This window comes from Callospermophilus lateralis, chromosome 1 (genome assembly GCF_048772815.1).
Source record: "Callospermophilus lateralis isolate mCalLat2 chromosome 1, mCalLat2.hap1, whole genome shotgun sequence".
Taxonomy (NCBI): Eukaryota; Metazoa; Chordata; class Mammalia; order Rodentia; family Sciuridae; genus Callospermophilus; species Callospermophilus lateralis.
This window is the reverse complement of record NC_135305.1, coordinates 95,481,415-95,503,369: the sequence shown is the minus strand read 5'-3', so window position 1 is coordinate 95,503,369 and position 21,955 is coordinate 95,481,415. Positions and strand designations below refer to the sequence as shown.

Here is a 21,955-nt window from a genome sequence, read left to right as displayed (position 1 = left end):
ACCCAATAAAACTTTCAACCTTAACCTCAGTTAGTTATAAATGTGAACCTTTGGGGAATGTGAGATTCCCCAAGTGGATAACTTTTTATTTGGCTGAATGATGCATTTGTGTAAAGACTACTGAGACTGAATGAAACCATCATTGGTATTGGGTTTGGCCATGTGACTGCTTTGAAATCAGTAAAACAATCCCCTTTACAATGGCCTGTTAACAGATGTGATGTAAGAAGGAGACCTAAATATGTCTGTGGAATTGGGCTTGTTCTCTAGTGCTCCCACTTTTCACTATGAGATCATGCATTTGGTAGCTGCTTGTCCAAGAAAAATAAAAGACATGCAGAGAAGACCAGGTCCCTCAACCCACAACCTAGAGCCAAACCTAACCATTCTATATCACCTGACTCTCAGCCAATCCCAGACATAGAAAAGAGAAATAGTTATTTTAATATAAGTTTCCACATGTTAGTTATATAGCATTTTGTAATAGGATAATTAAAAGATGTTAATTTACCTATCTAAATACTTTAGACCTGGGCTGGGGTTGTAGCTCAGTGGTACAGCACTTGCTTCGTACAGGTGAGGCCTGTGATTGATCCTCAGTACCACATAAAAATAAACAAACAAAAATAAAGACATTGTGTCCATCTACAACTAAAAAATTTTTTAAGTACTTTAGACCTTAATATTTCCATTGGATTTGAAATTCTAAGGAAAAAAATCTCTCTTCTCTGTCACAGATATAAAAATTGATATGTAAATACAACAATAAAACTTATTACATACAGAAAAAAAACAGTAACTCTAAAAAAGAGTCAGATCTAGTGATAAAGAGAGATCCACCTTATGTAGAACCTGTCTCTCAACTGGATTCAAAAAAGAAGTTAATAACTCCCCTAAGCAGCTCAGCAAGACTCTGTCTCTCTAAATAAAATATAGAAAAAATCATTATCCAAAGTACATGCATGAAGACATGAATTGATGTGAACATACTTTATATACAACCAGAGATATGAAAAATTGTACTGTATATGTGTAATAAGAATTATAATGCAGTCTGCTGTCACTTATTTTTTTAAAAAAATTTTAAAAATTAAATAAAAGAAAAATAAATAAAGATTTAAAATCGAAAAAAAGAAAAAAGCTTGGATGTGGCTCAGTGGTTAAGCACCCCTGGGTTCAATTCCCAGTACTAAAAAAAGAAGAAGTTAATAACCATTACAGCTCTTCATCCCACCTAAAATAATAATCATGTGAAAATTGCATTTACAACTTACTTTATGTTGTGATAATACCACAAAGATAATTATACTGAAAAACAAAATATTATAATAATCAACCTGAATGCACAGAAATATAAGAATTTTGTTATAATTTTATGACTAATAAACATTATAAACAACAGATATTATGGCTTTTTTGCTGTAAAACAAGATTTTTTAAAGATGAATTTACTGTAACATAAGGACTAAAGTTTTTGCTTAGTTCTTTTTGAAATCTTTTTAAATGCACTAGTTCCTCTCCCTGCCTTAGGAAAAGACTTAAGGTATAGTGACTTATGTCAATAATTGAATATTTACATCATGTACAAGTTCTTTTGGCATCTTAAATCGATGATAACTGTAGAAGAAATAGCATAGAAGAAATAGCAAATTAGGCCAAGTATGCACTCATCCAGGTTATCCTCTGGAAGTTTTTTCAGAAAGTGTATGCATATCTTTACCACTTCTCTATGAAAAGCAAAATGCAGAGAAAATGGCAGCTATTTAAAACTCTTTAGTCAAGTTTTGATTACTCATTCATTGATTCGAGAAACAGTTGTTGAGCCCCTACCATGTGGGAACAGAACAAGAACTTAAAGGAAAGAGGGAGAGAAAGGCAAGTAAAGAGGCAAACACAAACATGGACAAGAATACTCAACCCAATCTTTAGAGACGAAGAAAATCTGAACAGAAGTAATGATATCCAAGCTGAGATCTAAAGGAAAAGGAGAGAGTGAACAGGTTATGGCAGAAGAACAGTGTTCCAAACAATGGGAACATCATGGTCAACAACCTCAGAAGTGAGAAAGAGCATAGAAAATTTAGGAAATACAAGTAATTCAGGTCAATGACTACATTATGCTTTGTGTCTTTCTGCTCAAACTCTGTATACTGTTAAGCTTAAACTGGCTATGAAAATAAACTGTTTACGTACTTCACTACTAGGAGGTTCTCTTCCTATGCCTTTAACAATTCCTTTTCAAGGAAAGAACCCTTCTGAACTCATTTTATGAAGCTGGTATCACCCTGATACCAAAGCCAGACAAAGACTCAAAGGAAAGAAAATTTCAGACAATGTCCCTGATAAACACTGATATAAAAATTATCAATAAAATACTGGCAAATTGCATATAAAAACATATTTAAAAGATAGTGTACCATGATCAAGTGAGGTTCATCCCAGGGATCAAGTTTAGTTCAATATATGGAAATCAATAAACACAATTGACACATCAATAAACTTAAAGACAAGAATCACATGATTATCTCAAGAGATGCAGAAAAACATTCAAAAAAAATTGAGAATCCATTCATGCTCAAAACACTAGAAAAACTTGGCATAGTAGAAACATAACTCAACATTGTAAAAGCTGTATATACTAAACCCAAGACCAACACCATTCTAAATGCAGAAAATTTGAAATCATTCCCTCTAAAAACTGGAATAAGAGGGAATTCATGTCTCCACCACCACCACCACCCTGTGATTCAACATAGTCCTGGAAACTCTAGTCAGAGCAATCAGAAAAAAAGAAATAAACCAAAGGGATACGAATGGGAAAAGAAGAACTCAAAATACTCCTATTTGCCAAGGACATGATTCTATATTTAGAACACCCAAAAAAAAACTCTACAAGAAAGATCATAGAACTTGTAAATGAACTCATCAAAGTAGCAGGGTTTAAAATCAAAACCAATAAATCAATTGCATTTCTATACACCAAGGATATATCAGCTGAAAGAGAAATCAGGAAAACTATCCCCTTTATAATAGCCTCAAAAATATAATATATTTGTGAATCAACCTAACAAAAGAGGTGTAAGACCTCTATAATGAAAACTACAGAACACTAAAGAAAGAAACTGAAGAAGACTTCAGATAATGGAAATATCTCCCCATGTTCCTGGATAGGCAGAATCAATGTTATCAAAATGGCCATACTATCAAAAGTGCTATGCAGATTTAATGCAATTCCTATAAAGATCCCAATGATGTTCTTCACAGGAATAGAAAAAGCAATCCTGAAATTCTTTTGGAAAAATAACAGGCTCAGAATAGCATGCTTAGCCAAAAAATGATGCAGGAGGCACCACAATACCAGAACTTATATTATAGTACAGGGCTATAGTAACAAAAACAGCATGGTATTGGCACAAAAACAGGCATGAAGACCAACAGAACAGAATGGAACATACAGAGACAAACCCACCTAAATACAGTTATCTCATACTAGACAAAAGCACCACAAAAATACATTGGAGAGAAGATAGCCTCTTCAACAAATGGTGCTGGGAAAAATGGAAATCCAGACATAGTAAAATGAAATTGAACCCTTATCTTTCACCCAACACAAAACTCAGTTCAAACTGGATTAAGGACCCAGGCTTTAGACCAGAGACCCTCTGCCTACTAGAAGAAAAATATAAGCCCAACACTCCATCATGTAGACTTAGGAACCTAATTCCTCAATAAGACTCCTAAAGCACAAGAATCAATAAATGGGATGGTATCAAACTAAAAAACTTCTTCATAGCAAAGGAAACAATTGATAACATGTACAGAGATCCTACAGACTGGGAGAAAATCTTCACCACCAGTACCTCAGATATGGCATAATTTCCGGGATATACAAAGAACTCAAAAAATGTAACACCAAAAAAAAAAAAAAAAAAAAAAAGAAGAAGAAGAATCCAATCAATAAACAGGCTAAGGAACTGAGAAGTACTTTATAGAAGAAGAAATACAAATGGCCAATAAATATATTAAAAATGCTCAACATCTTAAGCAATTGGAGAAATGCAAATTAAAACAGTGTACACTAAGATTCCATCTCACTCTAGTCAAAATGGCAATTATAAAGAATACAAGTAACAATAAATGTTGGCAAAGATATGGGGAGAAATGTACTCTCATACATTGTTGGTGGGACTGCAAATTGGTGCAACCACTATGGAAGTCAGTATGAATATTCCTTACAAAACTTGGAATGGAACCACCATTAGACCCAATTATCCCACTTCTTGGTCTATACCCAAAGGACTTTAAAACAGCATATAACAGTGACACAGCCACATCCATGTTTACAGAAGCTCAACTCACAATACCCAAGCTATGGAAACAACCTAGGTGTCCTTCAAAGGATGAATGGATAAAGAAAATGTGACATACATACACACTGGAATGTTACTCACCATAAAGAAGAACGAAATTATGGCATTTGCCTGTAAATGGATGGAATTGGAGAATAACATGCTAAGTGAAATAAGCCAACCCAAAAAAAACCAGAGGCCAAATGTTCTCTCTGATTTGTGAATGCAAACCCAAAAAAGGGGAAGTAGGGGAGGGGAATAATAGGAATCCACTGGATTAGACAAAGGGAAATGAAAGGAAGGGAGGAATAGGGGAATAGGAAATACAGTAGAATTAATGGGTCATAATTTTCCTAGCCTTGAATTTCTGTTCACAACCAGAGTAACTCCACCTCATGTACAACCACAAAAGTGGGATCCTAAATATAATAAGTTATACTCAATGTATGTATATTCTGCCAAAATACATTATACTGTCATGTATAACTAAAAGAACAAATAAAAAAAGAACATGGAAGATATAAACCAAAGCCATATGGTTAAAACAATTTCTAATTTTTAATGAGAAATATAAAATCTCTTGAGCATATGTTGGGGAAAAATTCCTTTTCAACCTTCTCTTCTGTGTCCTAGTTATCATCTACACTTCTAGTCACTGGAGTTAATTGACCTCAACTTCAGGTACTGTCCTTTTTCTTCTGCACTCACTCTCAAAAGATTGCACCCAGGGATCACATTTGCTCACAACTACCAAATATTCCATCTTCTCTGAACTCTTGACTCTTAGTTCCAATCCTTTGCTTCACTTCCCCACTTGACTATCTAACAGACATCTCAAAGATAAATCCAAAACCTGACTCTTGACATTTTCCCCACAATTTTTTTTTCCTGTTTGCTCATCTTAGTAAATAGTAATTTTGTTCTTCTAACTGCTCAGGGCAAAATCTTAACATCATCCTTAACCCTACTCTTTCTCTGATACTCACCTATAATCCATTTGCAAATCCTATCCATTTTAACCTGAAAACATTCAGAATCCTATTCTGAATGCAATTCTGCAACTACCTGCACCACTACCACTCTAATTCAAGCCATTGTCATCTCTAGCCTGGTACTTTCCAACAGCTTCATAACTGTGCTTCTGCTTTTGCCTTTGTTCTCTACATCAATTCTCAATACAGTAGCTAGAGATATCCTTTTTAAAATATGTCAGATCATATCATTCTTCTGCTCAACTCTCTTTTAGCTTACAATGTAACTCAAGATAAAGGCCAAATTCCTTAAAAGTAGCCCATGAGTTTTCTTTTGTTTTGTTTTTATGATCTTGCTAATGAATATATCCCTGCTTTTCTACTTATGACATTCCCCCTTACTCATTCTGATTCAGCCACACTGGCATAGCTGGTTCCTCAAATGTAGTCAGTTCCTTCTTTCAAATATTTAAATGGTACACTCTTTTACTTTATTCAAGTCTCTGCTCAGATGTCAACTCCTCAATGAAGCCTTCTCTCTATTCCCAGTATAAAGCATCTCCTCTTTGCCCCATCCCTCTTGTCCTGTAGCCCTTATCTGTGTTAAACTGAATTAAATAAATATATATTACATATATATTTCCCTATCCTAGAATATAAATCTTCTAGAGAGCACAGGTGTGGTTTCTTTACTCTTGCAACCAGAACTATAGAATACTACCCAGATCATAAGCCTACAATAAATATCTGATAGATTAATAAATAAAAACTAAAAATATAAACTTTTATGACAAAACTATTAACAAGTTTCTATTTTAAGAGCCACTTAAAATATAAAAAACTAAGTAATACTGTGACTTTTTTCCTTATAATCTACACACATACACACACACACACAAGGTTCACTGGCAAGGCCTTAACAATCAAAAGACTTTATAATACTTTTCTCCTTCCCTTGGTTTGGCACTTCCTGATACATTATAGGGATACATTCAATTTTTATGTTATATTAAAATCAATCAATATTTCACCTATAATTCATCTGTATTAGTTGATAACAGTACTTTGTAAACATTTATAAAACATCAATATAGAAAAATAGCAAAACCATAGGCAGACAATTCAAAGAAGAAATACAAACAGGGCTGGGGATGTGGCTCAAGCGGTAGCGCACTCGCCTGGCATGCGTGTGGCCCAGGTTCGATCCTCAGCACCACATATAAACAAAGATGTTGTGTCCACCAATAACTAAAAAATAAATATTAAAAAAAGAAATATAAACAGTAGATAAATATATGAAAATGTTCATTTAAGTTAATGTTCCTTAATGTTTAATAGTCTAAATGGCTTAGGGAGAGGGAAAGCAGAATTGCTTAAGAAAACCAATACCTGCAAGAAGTTTCTTATAGAAGCAAGAAAATAAAAAATTGAAAAACTTACTCCCTAGCAAGGGTATGGGATTAAACTACCTGTGATGGAGCAATAGATGATGTGAGGAGCAATCTTGTCTATATCTTCATACCCCAGGCCCATTGTGGACAGTTTTCCAGGGACATAGTTTTCCACAAATACATCACAAACAGCTGCAAGCTGAAGGAAGAGGTAAAGATGAATCAGACTTCTTAAGGGACTTCCAAATTGTAACAACTTTCCCACATAATAGGACTTTAATTTCAACAAACACAAATGATTCTTAATTTGCAATAGTTCATAAAAAAAACAGAGAATAGATAAAGTAGATTCGTATAAACATGAGAAGCCATAATCAACTATTTGAAGTATTTGTCAGTAAAATAATAGCTATTAACATGATATTAAGTTGTTTTTACATCCCTCAAATGTAAGAAATATATTTAGGCTAAATGATCTGTCTAAATATAAGAAGCATAGGTAGCCAGGCACAGTGGCACATGCCTGTAATCCAAGTGGCTCAGGAGGCTGAGGCTGAGGGATTGTGAGTTCAAAGCCAGCCTCAGCAATTTAGCAAGGCCCAAGCAATTTAGTAAGATCCTGTCTCAAAAAAAAAAAAAATTTAAATGGGCTAGGGATGATCCAACATGGCGGCTGGCGGAGAGGCAGCGCTTTCAGTACCCCCTCAGTGATGGGGTCAGAGAGACGCATAGAAACGCTTAGATTCTACCTGCGGAGAATCTCCTAGCAAAATTCCACTGAAGAGAGACCAGCAGGGAGTTACTAGGATTTTTGGAAGTGACAGTCTGCCCCAGACGAGTGAATCCCCGCCACGAGACGCAGAGGTCCAGAATTGCCAGCCGCTGTCCGAGCGCCACCCTGCGGCCGCCCTCCCACCCACCCACAGCCACTGTGACTGGGTGGCTAGCCTTCGAGACGCAGCTTGGCAGGAAGAGGTCTTTAGCCAAGCCTTCATGAAATAGCGAGCCGGGAGCTGAGGCCAACCGGGGACGGACCAGTCCCACCCCCTCCCTTCGGACACTCCTGCAAGAAGCCTGGGGCCCACCATAGCAGAGAGGTGACATCATTGGAGTTCAGCCGACGGAATTCCTTCCCAGTGGAATCCACTTTAGCAGGTGTGTGACTCCCACCCCATCCAGATACAAGCAGCCAGGAAACCTCAGGGATCTCTACAGGGGCGTGTCTGTAGGGAAGCAGAGGGGATTCCCGACCCCCAACCCCCCATATCACCAGTAGCGACTCCCAAGGACTTAGCCACCAGGTTTCCACAGCACTGGGGCTTAAATGGGATGCATGGTGGGGCTGCAAGTATAACTAGATCTTTGGGGAACCGCTTCCGGTGAACAGGACCTGGCTGGCTGGCTGACAGGAGGAAGGGGAAGAGGGGCCGGAGAAGTGAAACGGCTCTGGACTGACAAGATTGAGAGACTCCCAGGAGCCGCCTTACAGGGATTGCTATCGGCATGTAGAGGGCAGAAGCTCAGCTCAGAGGGCACAGCTACGCCTACAGGAAGAGAAGAAAATGGATCTCTAAGACTTCAATTTTTTTTCTTTCTTCTCTCTCATTTCCATTCTCCCCGTTTCCTTCTTTCTTTCCCGTTTCAAGTTTTATTGTTCTTTTCATTCTCCTCTAATCTATCTATCTCTCTCTCCTTCTTTCTTTTTAAGAGCACCTTCCTTCCCCTACCTCCCAACTTTCATCCCAAGCATTACATCTTCCATTACGTGTAATTGTCTAAATGCAAATAGGTGAATGTCTCGAGGCTGTCTATAGGGCTCCTAAATACCTAGCTACTACCAACACCCTGATCCAATTGCCTGTTAGTATGCAGCTTCAGTAGAGGAATCTTCTAAAGTAGCCAAAACATACTAACCCTCATACCATCATAGCACCTAACCTAAACATAAAGTCCTAAGAACAAACAACAAATCACTATATGCATACAGAACCCGGAAGCCTTTTATGAATTGAATGAATCAGCTTTAAAGTACAATAAAGCCCAACATTTCTAGGCATAATCTCCCACCACAAAGGAGACACAACAGAGATATACAAAACTAAAACAAATTTATAGGAGAAACTAGTTACACAGCAGTCAAACAGAGCTGGAAAGTAACGTGAACAACATGAAAAAACAAGGGAAAAAAGGAAATACAAACAATGCAGTAGAACTTAAATCTACAGGAGGACCTAGAAGCATCAGAAACATGGACAGGGAAAGAACTCAAGGCATACCTAACTCAGATGGAACGAAATATTAGAGAAGACATGAGACAGCAAGTCCAAGCAATGAAAGTATATTTTGAAAATGAATTAAACAAACAAATTCAAACTGCAAAGAACAAGCTTTACCAGGAGATAGAGATTTAAAAAAACAAACAAACAGTAATCCTAGAAATGCAGGAAACCATAAACCAAATTAAAAACTCTAATGAGAATATTACAAATAGACTAGATCAAGTAGAAGTCAGAACATCAGATAATGAAGACAAAGTTTATCAACTTAAAAAGAATATAGTCAACACAGAAAGGATGCATAAATCTCACGAGCAATCTATCCAAGAGATATGGGATGTCATAAAAAAACAAACCTGAGAGTCACTGGGATAGAAGAAGGTATAGAGGTTCAAACCAAAGGAATGGACAACCTATTAAATGAAATAATCCTAGAAAACTTCCCAGAGATAAAAGATGGAATGGATTGCCAAATCCTGAAAGCCTACAGGACCCCAAACAGTCAAAACCATAATAGACCAACTCCAAGACATATAATTATGAAGATAGCCAACATACAAAACAAGGAGAGAATATTAAAAGCTACGAGAGAAAGGAGGCAGATTACATTCAGGGGTAAACCAATTAGGTTAACGACTGATTTTTCATCACAGACTTTGAAAGCAAGAAGATCCTGGAACAACGTACTTCAAATGCTGAAAAATAATGAATTCCAACCAAGAATATTGTATCCAGCAAAATTAAGCTTCAGATTTGACAATGAAATTAAAATATTTCATGATAAACAAAAGCTAAAAGAATTCGCAGCCAGAAAACCAGCACTGCAAAGCATTTTGAGCAAAATACTACAAGAAGAGGAACTGAAAAATAGTGCCCAAAACTAACAGTGGTAGGTATCTCAGTAAAGGGGGAGAAAAATAACCAAAGAGGAAAAACTAGCCAAACTAATATAAATAAATAAATAAACATGACTGGAAGTACAAACCATATTTCAATTGTAACCTTAATGTTAATGGCTTATATTCACCAATCAAGAGATATAGGCTAGTAACCTGGATTAAAAAAACAAATCCAACAATATGCTGCCTTCAGGAGACTCATATGATAGGAAAAGACATACATAGGCTGAAGGTGAAAGGTTGGGAAAAATCACACCACTCACATGGCCCTTGTAAGCAAGCAGGAGTGGCCATACTCATATCGAATAAAATCAACTTCAAACCTAAGTTAATCAAAAGAGATAAAGAAGGACACTATATACTGTTAAAAGGAACCATCCACCATCAAGACATAACAATTATCAATTTGTATGCACCAAACAATGGTGCTGTGACGTTCATAAAACAAACTCTCCTCAAGTTCAAGAGTCAAATAGACCACAACACAATAATTATGGGGGACTTCAACACACCGCTCTTGGCATTAGACAGATCCTCTAGACAAAAGCTGAATAAAGAAACTATAGAACTCAATAACGCAATCAATAACCTAGACTTAACCGACATATATAGAATATATCAACCATCATCAAGTGGATACACATTCTTCTCAGCAGCACATGGATCCTACTCAAAGATAGACCATATATTATGCCATAGGGCAACTATCAGTAAATATAAAGGTGTGGAGATAATACCATGCACCATATCTGATCATAATGGAATGAAACTGGAAATCAATGATAAAAGAAGGAAGGAAAAATCTTGCATCACCTGGAAAATGAACAATATGTTACTGAATGATCAATGGGTTACAGAAGACATAAAGGAGGAAATCAAAAAATTCTTAGAGGCCGCCTAGTTCGTCGCGGCGCCACCACAGGGGCAGGTGCGGAGGGGCTCCCGGTCCGGCCGCCGCCGCTCCCCGCTCCGGGCCCAGGGCTCCCCCTAGCGCCGTTGAGGAGCCGCCGCCGCGGCTCGAGGAGGGCGGAGGAGCGGGGCTGAGAGCCTGGAGGCTCGAGGGAGGAAAGAAGGACAACAACAGAATCACCAGCACTGGCTGAAGATGCCCAGCCTACAGAATCTGAGAAGGAAATTTATAATCAGGTGAATGTAGTATTAAAAGATGCAGAAGGTATCTTGGAGGACTTGCAGTCATACAGAGGAGCAGGCCATGAAATACGAGAGGCAATCCAACATCCAGCAGATGAGAAGTTGCAAGAGAAGGCATGGGGTGCAGTTGTTCCATTTGTAGGAAAATTAAAGAAATTTTATGAATTTTCTCAGAGGTTAGAAGCAGCATTAAGAGGCCTTCTGGGAGCCTTGACCAGTACCCCATATTCTCCCACCCAGCATCTAGAGCGAGAGCAGGCTCTTGCTAAACAGTTTGCAGAAATTCTCCACTTCACACTCCGGTTTGATGAACTCAAGATGACAAATCCTGCCATACAGAATGATTTCAGCTACTATAGAAGAACATTAAGTCGGATGAGGATTAATAATGTTCCAGCAGAAGGAGAAAATGAAGTAAATAATGAATTGGCAAATCGAATGTCTTTGTTTTATGCTGAGGCAACCCCCATGCTGAAAACCTTAAGTGATGCTACAACAAAATTTGTATCAGAGAATAAAAATTTACCACTAGAAAATACCACAGACTGTTTAAGCACCATGGCTAGTGTATGTAGAGTCATGCTGGAAACTCCGGAGTATAGAAGCAGATTTACAAATGAAGAGACAGTGTCATTCTGCTTGCGGGTAATGGTGGGTGTCATAATACTCTATGACCATGTACATCCAGTGGGAGCATTTGCCAAAACTTCCAAAATTGATATGAAAGGCTGTATCAAAGTTCTTAAGGACCAACCTCCTAATAGTGTAGAAGGTCTTCTAAATGCTCTCAGGTACACAACAAAACATTTGAATGATGAGACGACCTCCAAGCAAATTAAATCCATGCTGCAATAACTGTTCTGGAGTAAGCACCTGCTGTAGACAGAAGACAGTATTCTGCAATGACTGAGAATGCAGTTTTTTAGTGATTGCAATTACTATCTCATTTATTCTTGCTTTTATTTCTTTCCTCGGTTCCTCTTCCCTCTTTTTTAATCATGTTCTTGTTCTTAAGACTTCTTTTCTGTGCCAAAATCAGTAAAGTTATACTCTGAGGGGACGTTGTCCTTTCAAACAGGCCATCTAAGGCAGCTAATTATGCATTGCATTGGGTTCTCTACTGAGAAAAATTCTGTGACTTGAACTAAATATTTTTAAATGTGGATTTTTTTTTTGAAAACTAATATTTAATATTGCTTCTCCTGCATGGCAAAACTGCCTACTCTGCTATTTAAAAAACTTCAATGACTTTATTTTCTACTGCCGCTTTTTTCATGTGCAGCCAAAATGAAAATGTTTAAATTAACTGTGTTGTACAAATGGTACCCAACACAAAACTTTTTTAAAATTAGTTAAGACTTTTGTTTAAAGTTTTAAGTTTGCATTTTGACTTTTTTTAAAGGATGTATGTTGTGTGTTTAACCTTTATTAACTAACGTTAAAAACTGTGATGTGTGCGTAGATATTACGTATGCATGTTCATGTTTAAAGGATGGCTGTCGATGATAAAATAAAAATCAGCTTTCATTTTTCTAAAAAAAAAAAAAATTCTTAGAGATAAACGACAATACAGACACAACATACTGGAATCTATGGGACACAATGAAAGCAGTTTTAAGAGGGAAATTCATTTCCTGGAGTTAATTCCTCAAAAAAAGAAAAAACCAACAAATAAATGAACTCACACTACATCTCAAAACCCTAGAAAAGGAAGAGCAAAACCACAGCAAATGTAGTAGAAGACAAGAAATAATTAAAATCAGAGGGGAAATCAACGAAATTGAAACAAAAAAAAACATTGAAAAAATTGATAAAACTAAAAGTTGGTTCTTTGAAAAAATAAATAACATCGACAGACCCTTAGCCATGCTAACGAAGAGAAGAAGAGAGAGAACTCAAATTACTAACATATGGGATGAAAACGGCAATATCACAACAGACACTACAGAAATACAGAAGATAATTAGAAAGTATTTTGAAACCCTATATTCCAATAAAATAGAAGATAGTGAAGATATTGATAAATTTCTTAAGTCATATGATCTGCCCAGATTGAGTCAGGAAGACACACACAATTTAAACAGACCAAAAACAAAGGAAGAAATAGAAGAAGCCATCAAAAGACTACCAACCAAGAAAAGCCCTGGACCGGATTGGCATACAGCAGAGTTTTACAAAACCTTCAAAAAAAAAATTAATACCAATACTTTTCAAGCTATTTTAAGAAATAGAAAAAGTGGAAGCTCTTCCAAATTCATTCTATGAGGCCAACATCACCCTGATCCTGAAACCAGACAAAGACACTTCAAAGAAAGAAAACTACAGACCAATATCTCTAATGAACTTAGATGCAAAAATTCTCAATAAAATCCTGGCGAATCAAATACAAAAGCATATCAAAAAAATTGTGCACCATGATCAAGTAGGATTCATCCCTGGGATGCAAGGCTGGTTCAATATACGGAAATCAATAAAAGTTATTCACCACATCAATAGAATTAAAGATAAGAACCAGATGATCATCTCGATAGTTGCAGAAAAAGCATTCGACAAAGTTCAGCATCCCTTTATGATCAAAACACTAGAAAAACTAGGGATAACAGAAACTTACCTCAACATTGTAAAAGCTATATATGCTAAGCCTCAGGTTAGCATCATTCTAAATGGAGAAAAACTGAAGGCATTCCCTCTAAAATCTGGAACAAGACAGGGATGCCCTCTCTCACCACTTCTATTCAATTTAGTTCTTGAAATACTAGCCAGAGCAATTAGACAGACAAAAGAAATTAAAGGCAAAAAAAAAGGAAAAGAAGAACTTAAATTATCACTATTTGCGGATGATATGATATTATATCTAACAGACTCAAAAGGGTCTACAAAGAAACTGCTAGAGCTAATAAATGAATTCAGCAAAGTGGCAGGATATAAAATCAACACGTATAAATCAAAGGCATTCCTGTATATCAGCGACAAATCCTCTGAAATGGAAATGAGGACAACCACTCCATTCACAATATCCTCAAAAAAAATAAAATACTTGGGAATCAACCTAACAAAAGAGGTAAAAGACTTATACGATGAAAACTACAGAACCCTAAAGAGAGAAATAGAAGAAGATCTTAGAAGATGGAAAAATATACCCTGTTCATGGATAGGCAGAACTAACATCATCAAAATGGCGATATTACCAAAAGTTCTCTATAGGTTTAATGCAATGCCAATCAAAATCCCAACGGCATCTCTTGTAGAAATGGAAGAATAAAAGACCCAGAATAGCAAAAACAATGCTAAGCAGGAAGTGTCAATCAGGCAGTATAGCGATACCAGACTTCAAACTATACTACAGAGCAACAGTAACAAAAACAACATGGTACTGGTACCAAAACAAGCAGTTGAACCAATGGTACAGAATAGAGGACACAGAAACCAATCCACAAACCTACAACTATCTTATATTTGATAAAGGGGCTAAAAGCATGCAATGGAGGAAGGATAGCATCTTCAACAAATGGTGCTGGGAAAACTGGAAATCCATATGCAACAAAATGAAACTGAATCCCTTTCTCTCGCCATGCACAAAAGTTATATCAAAATGGATCAAGGAGCTTGATATCAAATCAGAGACACGGCGTCTGATAGAAGAAAAAGTTGGCTACGATCTACATACTGTGGGGTCGGGTTCCAAATTCCTCAATAGGACACCCATAGCCCAAGAGTTTATAACTAGAATCAACAAATGGGACTTACTCAAACTAAAAAGTTTTTTCTCAGCAAAAGAAACAATAAGAGAGGTAAATAGGGAGACTACATCCTGGGAACAAATCTTTACTCCTCACACTTCAGATAGAGTCCTAATATTCAGATTATACAAAGAACTCAAAAAATTAGACAATAAGATAACAAATAACCTAATCAACAAATGGGCCAAGGACCTGAACAGACACTTCTCAGAGGAGGACATACAATCAATCAACAAGTACATGAAAAAATGCTCACCATCGCTAGCAGTCTGAGAAATGCAAATCAAAACCACCCTAAGATACCATCTCACTCCAGTAAGATTGGCAGCCATTATGAAATCAAACAACAAGTGCTGGTGAGGATGTGGGGAAAAGGGTACACTTGTTCATTGTTAGTGGGACTGCAAATTGGTGCAGCCAATCTGGAAAGCAGTATGGAGATTTCTTGGAAAGCTGGGAATGGAACCACCATTTGACCCAGCTATTCCCCTTCTCGGTCTATTCCCTAAAGACCTAAAAAGAGGGCTGGGGATGTGGCTCAAGCAGTAGTGTGCTCGCCTGGCATGCACACAGCCCTGGGTTTGATCCTCAGCACCACGTACAAATAAAGATGTTTGTTGTGCCGCCGAAAACTAAAAGAATAAATAAAAAAAAAAGACCTAAAAAGAGCATGCTATAGGGACACTGCTACATCGATGTTCATAGCAGCACAATTCACAATAGCAAGACTGTGGAACCAACCTAGATGCCCTTCAATAGATGAATGGATAAAAAAAAATGTGGCATTTATACACAACAGAGTATTATGCAGCACTAAAAAATGACAAAATCATGGAATTTGCAGGGAAATGGATGGCATTAGAGCAGATTATGCTAAGTGAAGCTAGCCAATCCTTAAAAAACAAATGCCAAATGTCTTCTTCCATTTAAGGAGAGCAACTAAGAACTGAGCAGGGAGGAAGAGCATGAGGAAAAGATTAACATTAAACAGAGACGAGTGGTGGGAGGGAAAGGGAGAGAGAGGGAAATTGCATGGAAACGGAAGGAAACCCTCAATGTTATACGAAATCACATATAAGAGGTTGTGAGGGGAAAGGTGGGGAAAAAACAAGGGAGAGAACAGCAACAGATGAGGTAGAGAGGGAAGATGGGAGGGGAGGGCAGGGGGGATAGTAGGGGATAGGAAAGGCATCAGAATACAACAGTCACAAATATGGCATTATGTAAAAATGTGAATGTGTAACTGATGTGATTCTGCAATTTGTATTTGGGGTAAAAATGGGAGTTCATAACTCACTTGAATCAAATGTATGAAAGATGATATGTCATGAGCTTTGTAATGTTTTGAACAACCAATAAAAAAATGGGCTAGGGATGTGGCTGAGATGTTAAGTGCCTATGGGTTCACTTCCTGGTTTAAAAAAATAAAAGAATATATATATATATATATATATATATATATATATATATATACACACACACACACATATACATACACACACACACACACACACTCTTTCTCTCTCTCTCTCTCTATTCAACATAGTCCTTGAAACTCTAGCCAGAACAATCAGGCAAAAGAAGAAAATTTAAAAAGATACAAATTAAAAAAGAAGTTAAATAATCTGTTTTGCTAATGACATGATCTTTCATTTAGAAGACCCCAAAAAATCTACCAGAAGATTTACAGAGCTGACAAAGTTAGTTAAGTAGCAGAATATAAGAGAAACATAGATAAATCAATCACTTTTCTAAACTCCAATAATGAATCTGCTGAGAAATACATTAGGCAAACTATCCTATTCACAATAACATCAAAAAATAAAATAAGATCTTTGGGATTTGATACTACAAAGCAGTGAAGGACCTTTACAATGGAAACTATGGAACTCTGAAGAAATAAATTGAAGATCTTAGAAGATAAGAAGGCCTCCATTGTTCTTGAATAGGCAAAACTAATATTATCAAATGGCCATATTACCAGAAGTGCTATACAGATTTAATGCAATCCTCATCAAAATACCAATGACATTCTTCACAGAACTAGAAAATGTTCTAAAATTCACTTGGAAACATAAAAGATCCAGAATAGCCACAGCAATCCTGAGCAAGCGGAGCAATGTTGAAGGCATCACAATACTGAACCTCAAATTATATTACAGAGCTGTAGTAATGAAAACAGCATGGTACTGGTACTAAAACAGTCATGAAGACTGATGGAATAGAAGACACAGAGACAAATCCACATAGATGCAGACCTCTGATACTTGACAAAGGTGCCCAAAACTTATGTTGAAAAAAAGAGCCTTTTCAACAAATGGTGCTGGAAACTTGTCCCTTATCTCTCACCCTGCACACATCAATTCAAAGTGGATCAAAAACCTAAGAATTAGACCAGAAATTCTGCAACTGTTAGGAGAAAATATAGGCCCAACATCCCAACATATTGGCACAGGCTTCAACTTTCTTAACAAGACTCAAGAAGTAAAGCTAAAAATCAGTAAGTGGGATGGCATCAAATTAAAAAGCTTCTACAAAGCAAAGGAAACAAATAAGAGTGTGAAGAGAGAGCCTACAAAATGGGAGAAGATCTTTGTTACCTGTTTCTCAGATAGTGCATTAATATCCTGAATAAAAAAGAAGTTAAAAAACACCAAAAAATAATAATGCATTAATAAATGGGCAAAAGAACTAAACAGACACTTCTCAAAAGAAGAAATACAAATGGCTAATAAATATATGAAAAAAATGTTCCAATTTCTCCAGCAAATCTGAGAAATGCAAATCAGAACTACATTGAGATTTTATCTTATTCCAATCAGAATGGCAATTATCAAGAATACAAATAATCTGGGTACAGTGGTGCACGCCCGTTGCCGCAGTCTGGCTGGGCACAATTCAGGAGCCACTTGTCAAAAGAAACTAACTTTATTTTTAAAACCACACACACCAAACAAAACAGCTCCTCAGGAAAAACCCTCAGAGCCCAACTGCCACCACTGGCTTCCCACAAGCCACACTCCCCACCACCAGCCTCTCCACCTCCCACAATCCTCCTGCTCTTGAGGCCAATTGGCTGGGTCGCATGGGAGGAGCCAAAAAAAGTCCCCCAATGAGCAGCTCCGTGGCCTGAAAGGGCAGGGAAACAGCCCAATGAGCATCACCGCAGAGGAGCCAATCAGCTAGATGTTGCTGGGGCCGCTGTGAGCCAATCATCAGCTGGAAGTCTGAAAGTTTGCTGGGGCCCCTTCGGCTGTGGCTCTCAACATCTCCCCCTCTCTGTTTAAACAACAAGCATGTGGCTTAGGGACCGTGCCTGCCTTAGGTTGTCCAATATACATATGGTCCTTACCCGTTATCGGATGAGCTGACCTCAAGGCGTCAGCCTCCTGTCTTAGGTTGGTACCATTGCAATTGGATCTTACCCATCACTGACTACAGTCCAGTATACAGCCACACCTGTGGAGAGGTCTTTATACCAGCGGGGGTGAGGTTCTTTGCCTCACCTCTGTTGGCCCCCAAATTTTACCTGAACGATCATGACAAGCAGAAGGGAGGAAGATAAACCAAGCCAATTGATGACTCCTTTTGGAAAAATTGTACCACCAATGACACCATCAGCATAAATACCCCAACACTACCACAAGTCGCTGCACCAACAGATAGTTCACAATGCATACAAGTGAGTTCACAATGTATACAAGTGACACATAGTCCAGGCAAGTTCTGCAAGCAGTTCAGTGATGGCTATTGCAGAAGCTGTAGATTGGTTTTATCTTTGTCTTCACCAGCACTGGGATGAAGATAGGAATTCTGGCAATAATGGCTAAAGAAAAAATTATGTAACATTCCAGAAGGCACTAAAAGAAAATAATTTTCTTAACAATTTACATTATCTTGAAGAGAATTATTAAATAAAATGAAAAGGAAAGATGAAAGTAAACAAACAGATCTATTAACCTCCTTTTTTGTCCACATATTAAAACAATCCTCAACAGTTGTTTACCTAATTTAAATTAAACCATTTAAATCACGTGAAATTAAAAAAAAATTTGGATCCATTTTTTCATGAGCGCTCATCATATATGATATATGGACATACGTACATTCAAACATATAACACAAAACACTAGTGTGCACACATAATATAATACATACAACACATAACATAATAGTAAAGGCCTTATAACTTTTTACAGGTGAAATCTCCATTGCAATGTTTAAAAACTCTATAGTCAAAAAAATAGAACTGATCAGCAAAACATTAACCTAGGTCTGTATGAGCTCAAAAATCAAAATAGAACTTCATGCTATGGGAAAGGGCAATAATAAAATAGATATTGAAAAAAGCATCCTGGTTCTGTCACAGATGTAAGAATAGTCAAACTGGAGTTCTGGATATCAGCTGTTATGGATTTGAGCCAAATCAACTTCTTTTTGGTCTATAGAAATCGCTTTAGTTAATGTCTCTGGAATCCAAATCAGCTGCTGTTCTCCCTGTGGAAACACATAACAGACCCCCGACTCCAGGCAATCACTGGGTCAGGACTTTAGTTAATCTCTCTGGAATCCAAATTGGCTGCTGTTCTCCCTGTGGAAACACACAAACAGACCCCCGACTCCAGACAATTACTGGGTCAGGACCTTACCATTGTCCTGTTAGAATATCCTTCCAAAGTACCTTGGGCTTATGTACATTTTTTGGACACATATGCCTTTCCGCAGCACTAAGCCCTGATGAATCCAAATTTAAAAAGTTTAGAGTAAAAAGGGTTATTTTAAGTTTATCTTTGGGGAATATATACCGCTTCCCAATTCCTTCTTTTTGCTTTAATAAGTACATTTTAATAGTTTGATGAACTCTTTCAACTATGCCTTGTCCCTGTGAATTGTATGGGATTCCTGTTATATGAGTAATGCCAAATGATGAGCAAAACTGTTTAAAAGAGGTAGAAGTATAACCAGGGGCATTATCTGTTTTTAACTGTTTTAGAATGCCCACAGTGGCAAAATTTTGTAAGCAATGAGCTATAACATCTTTAGTTTTTTCTCCAGCATGAAGGGAGCCCATCAAAAATACGGAAGAAGTATCAAGTGTAACATGCAAATATTTTAATTTTCCAAATTCTGGCAAGTGTGTGACGTCCATCTGCCAAATATGGTTAGGTATCAATCCTCTAGGATTGATTCCAAAATTAACTTGTGGTAAAAAGGTCACACAATTTTGACATTGTTTTATTATTTGTCTAGCTTGTTCCTTAGTTATTTTAAAATGCTTTTGTAAAGTATTAGCATTGACATCGAACTTTTATAAAAATTTGTAGCTTCTTCTAGTGTAGAGAAAATATGTATGTCATGTGTAGTTTTATCTGCTAAATCATTGCCCAAACTAAGGGCTCCAGGCAATCCTGTATGTGCCCTGATATGTCCTATAAAGAATGGATCTTTTCTGTCCCAGATTAGACTTTGTATAGTAGAAAGCAAAGAAAAAAACAGTAGAGGAAGGGGAAATCCTACCAGCATCTTCAAGGGATACTATAGCATTAACTATATACTGACTATTGGAAAATAAATTAAATACAGAATCTTTAAACATCACAAAAGCTTGTAATACTGCATTAAGCTCTACCTTTTGAGCTGATTGTTTGGGTACTAAAAATGTAAAAGTTTGATCAGGTGTAACTATTGCTGCTGTACCATTATTTGATCCACCAGTGAATATATTTGGAGCATTCATGATAGGGGTTTTTCTTGTCATTTTTGGAAAAATTACAGGATGCGATGACCAAAAAGACAATAAAGGATTAGATGGTAAGTGGTTATCAAATGAAACATTAGATTTGCACATGATTATTGCCCAAGTATTTAACTCATTAGCTAACTTCATCAATTTGATTCATAGTATATGGAGTAATAATTTTATTGGGAGAAATTCCAAACACTCCCTTTGCTGCTTTTATTCCTTTGAGTATTAATTGTCCTACAGCCTCAGGATACCTAGTAAGAATAGTGTTAGGAGAATAAGATAAATGTATCCATAATAATGGACCTTCTTGCCAAAATACTCCTGTAGGAATATTTTTTGTTGGTAGTACAATAAATAATAAAGGCAAACTTATATCAATTCTATCCAAATGCATATTTTCCATATATGTTTCAATGATTTTTAATGCCTTTCTTGCTTCAGGCATTAACATTCGGGGTGAATTTGGATCTGATGGACCTTTTAGGATATCAAATAAAGGTCCCAACTCTCCTGTTGGTATACCTAGATAAGGCCTTATTCAATTTATGTCTCCTAATAACTTTTGAAAGTCATTAAGTGATTTGAGTTGATCTACTCGTATTTGAATTTTTGGTGGAGGGACCATGGTTGAGGATAATAGAACTCCTAAATAATTAATTGGAAAATTTAATTGTACTTTATCTATTGCTATCTCTAGATTATAATTTTTTAATAAGTTTGTAAGTGTGGCATAACATTCTAGCAATGTGTTTTTAGCTTTGTGTGCTAATAATACATCAACCATATAGTGAAATATTTGTAGTTCAGGATTTTGATTTCTAAGTGGCTGGATTGCTTTGTTAACATAAATTTGACACATAGTTGAGCTGTTAGCCATCCCTTGAGGGAGTACTTTCCATTCATATCTCTGATCAGGACCTTCATGATTCAGTGCAGGGATAGTAAATGCAAAACGTGGACTATCCTCAGGATAAATTGGAATTGAAAAAAAACAATCTTTAATATCTATAACTAAAACATACCAAGTTTTTGGCAAAGCAGACAATTGAGGAATCCCCGATTGAGCAGGCCCCATAATAATCATCTCATTATTAATGGCTCTTAAATCTTGCAATAATCTCCATTTACCAGATTTCTTTTTGATGACAAAAATGGGAGTATTATGGGGAGACACAGAAGGTTGTATATGTCCTTCAGCTAATTGTTGTTTGACCAGATCATGGGCTGCTTGTATCTTTTCTTTAGTCAGGGGCCACTGAGGAACCCATACTGGTCTTTCTGATTTCCAAGTAATTTTTATTGTCTCAGTGGCCCTTTCTGAAAATCCAACCCATGTCTGTCTGTTCCTTGATCTATTTGTATTGGTGCTGCTATACCTTGTTCTTGTTTTTCTAATCTTTTTCCTTTCCTAAAACCTTGTCTAGTCATAAT

The 21,955-nt window shown here is 36.8% G+C and overlaps 1 protein-coding gene and 1 pseudogene across 3 annotated transcripts in view; one reads left to right on the top strand and one right to left on the bottom strand.

The window, feature by feature from the left end:
* The window catches only part of Sugct (succinyl-CoA:glutarate-CoA transferase), a 694,998-nt gene that overhangs the window by 621,774 nt on the left and 51,269 nt on the right, over positions 1–21,955 (bottom strand). For all 3 annotated transcript variants that reach the window (XM_076864086.2, XM_076864094.2, XM_076864102.2), the window contains exon 6: positions 6,790–6,910. In XM_076864086.2, coding sequence (XP_076720201.2) covers positions 6,790–6,910 — 121 coding nt within the window. The remainder of the gene's footprint in view (positions 1–6,789; positions 6,911–21,955) is intronic.
* LOC143405788 (CYFIP-related Rac1 interactor B pseudogene) lies at positions 11,273–12,568 on the top strand (annotated as a pseudogene).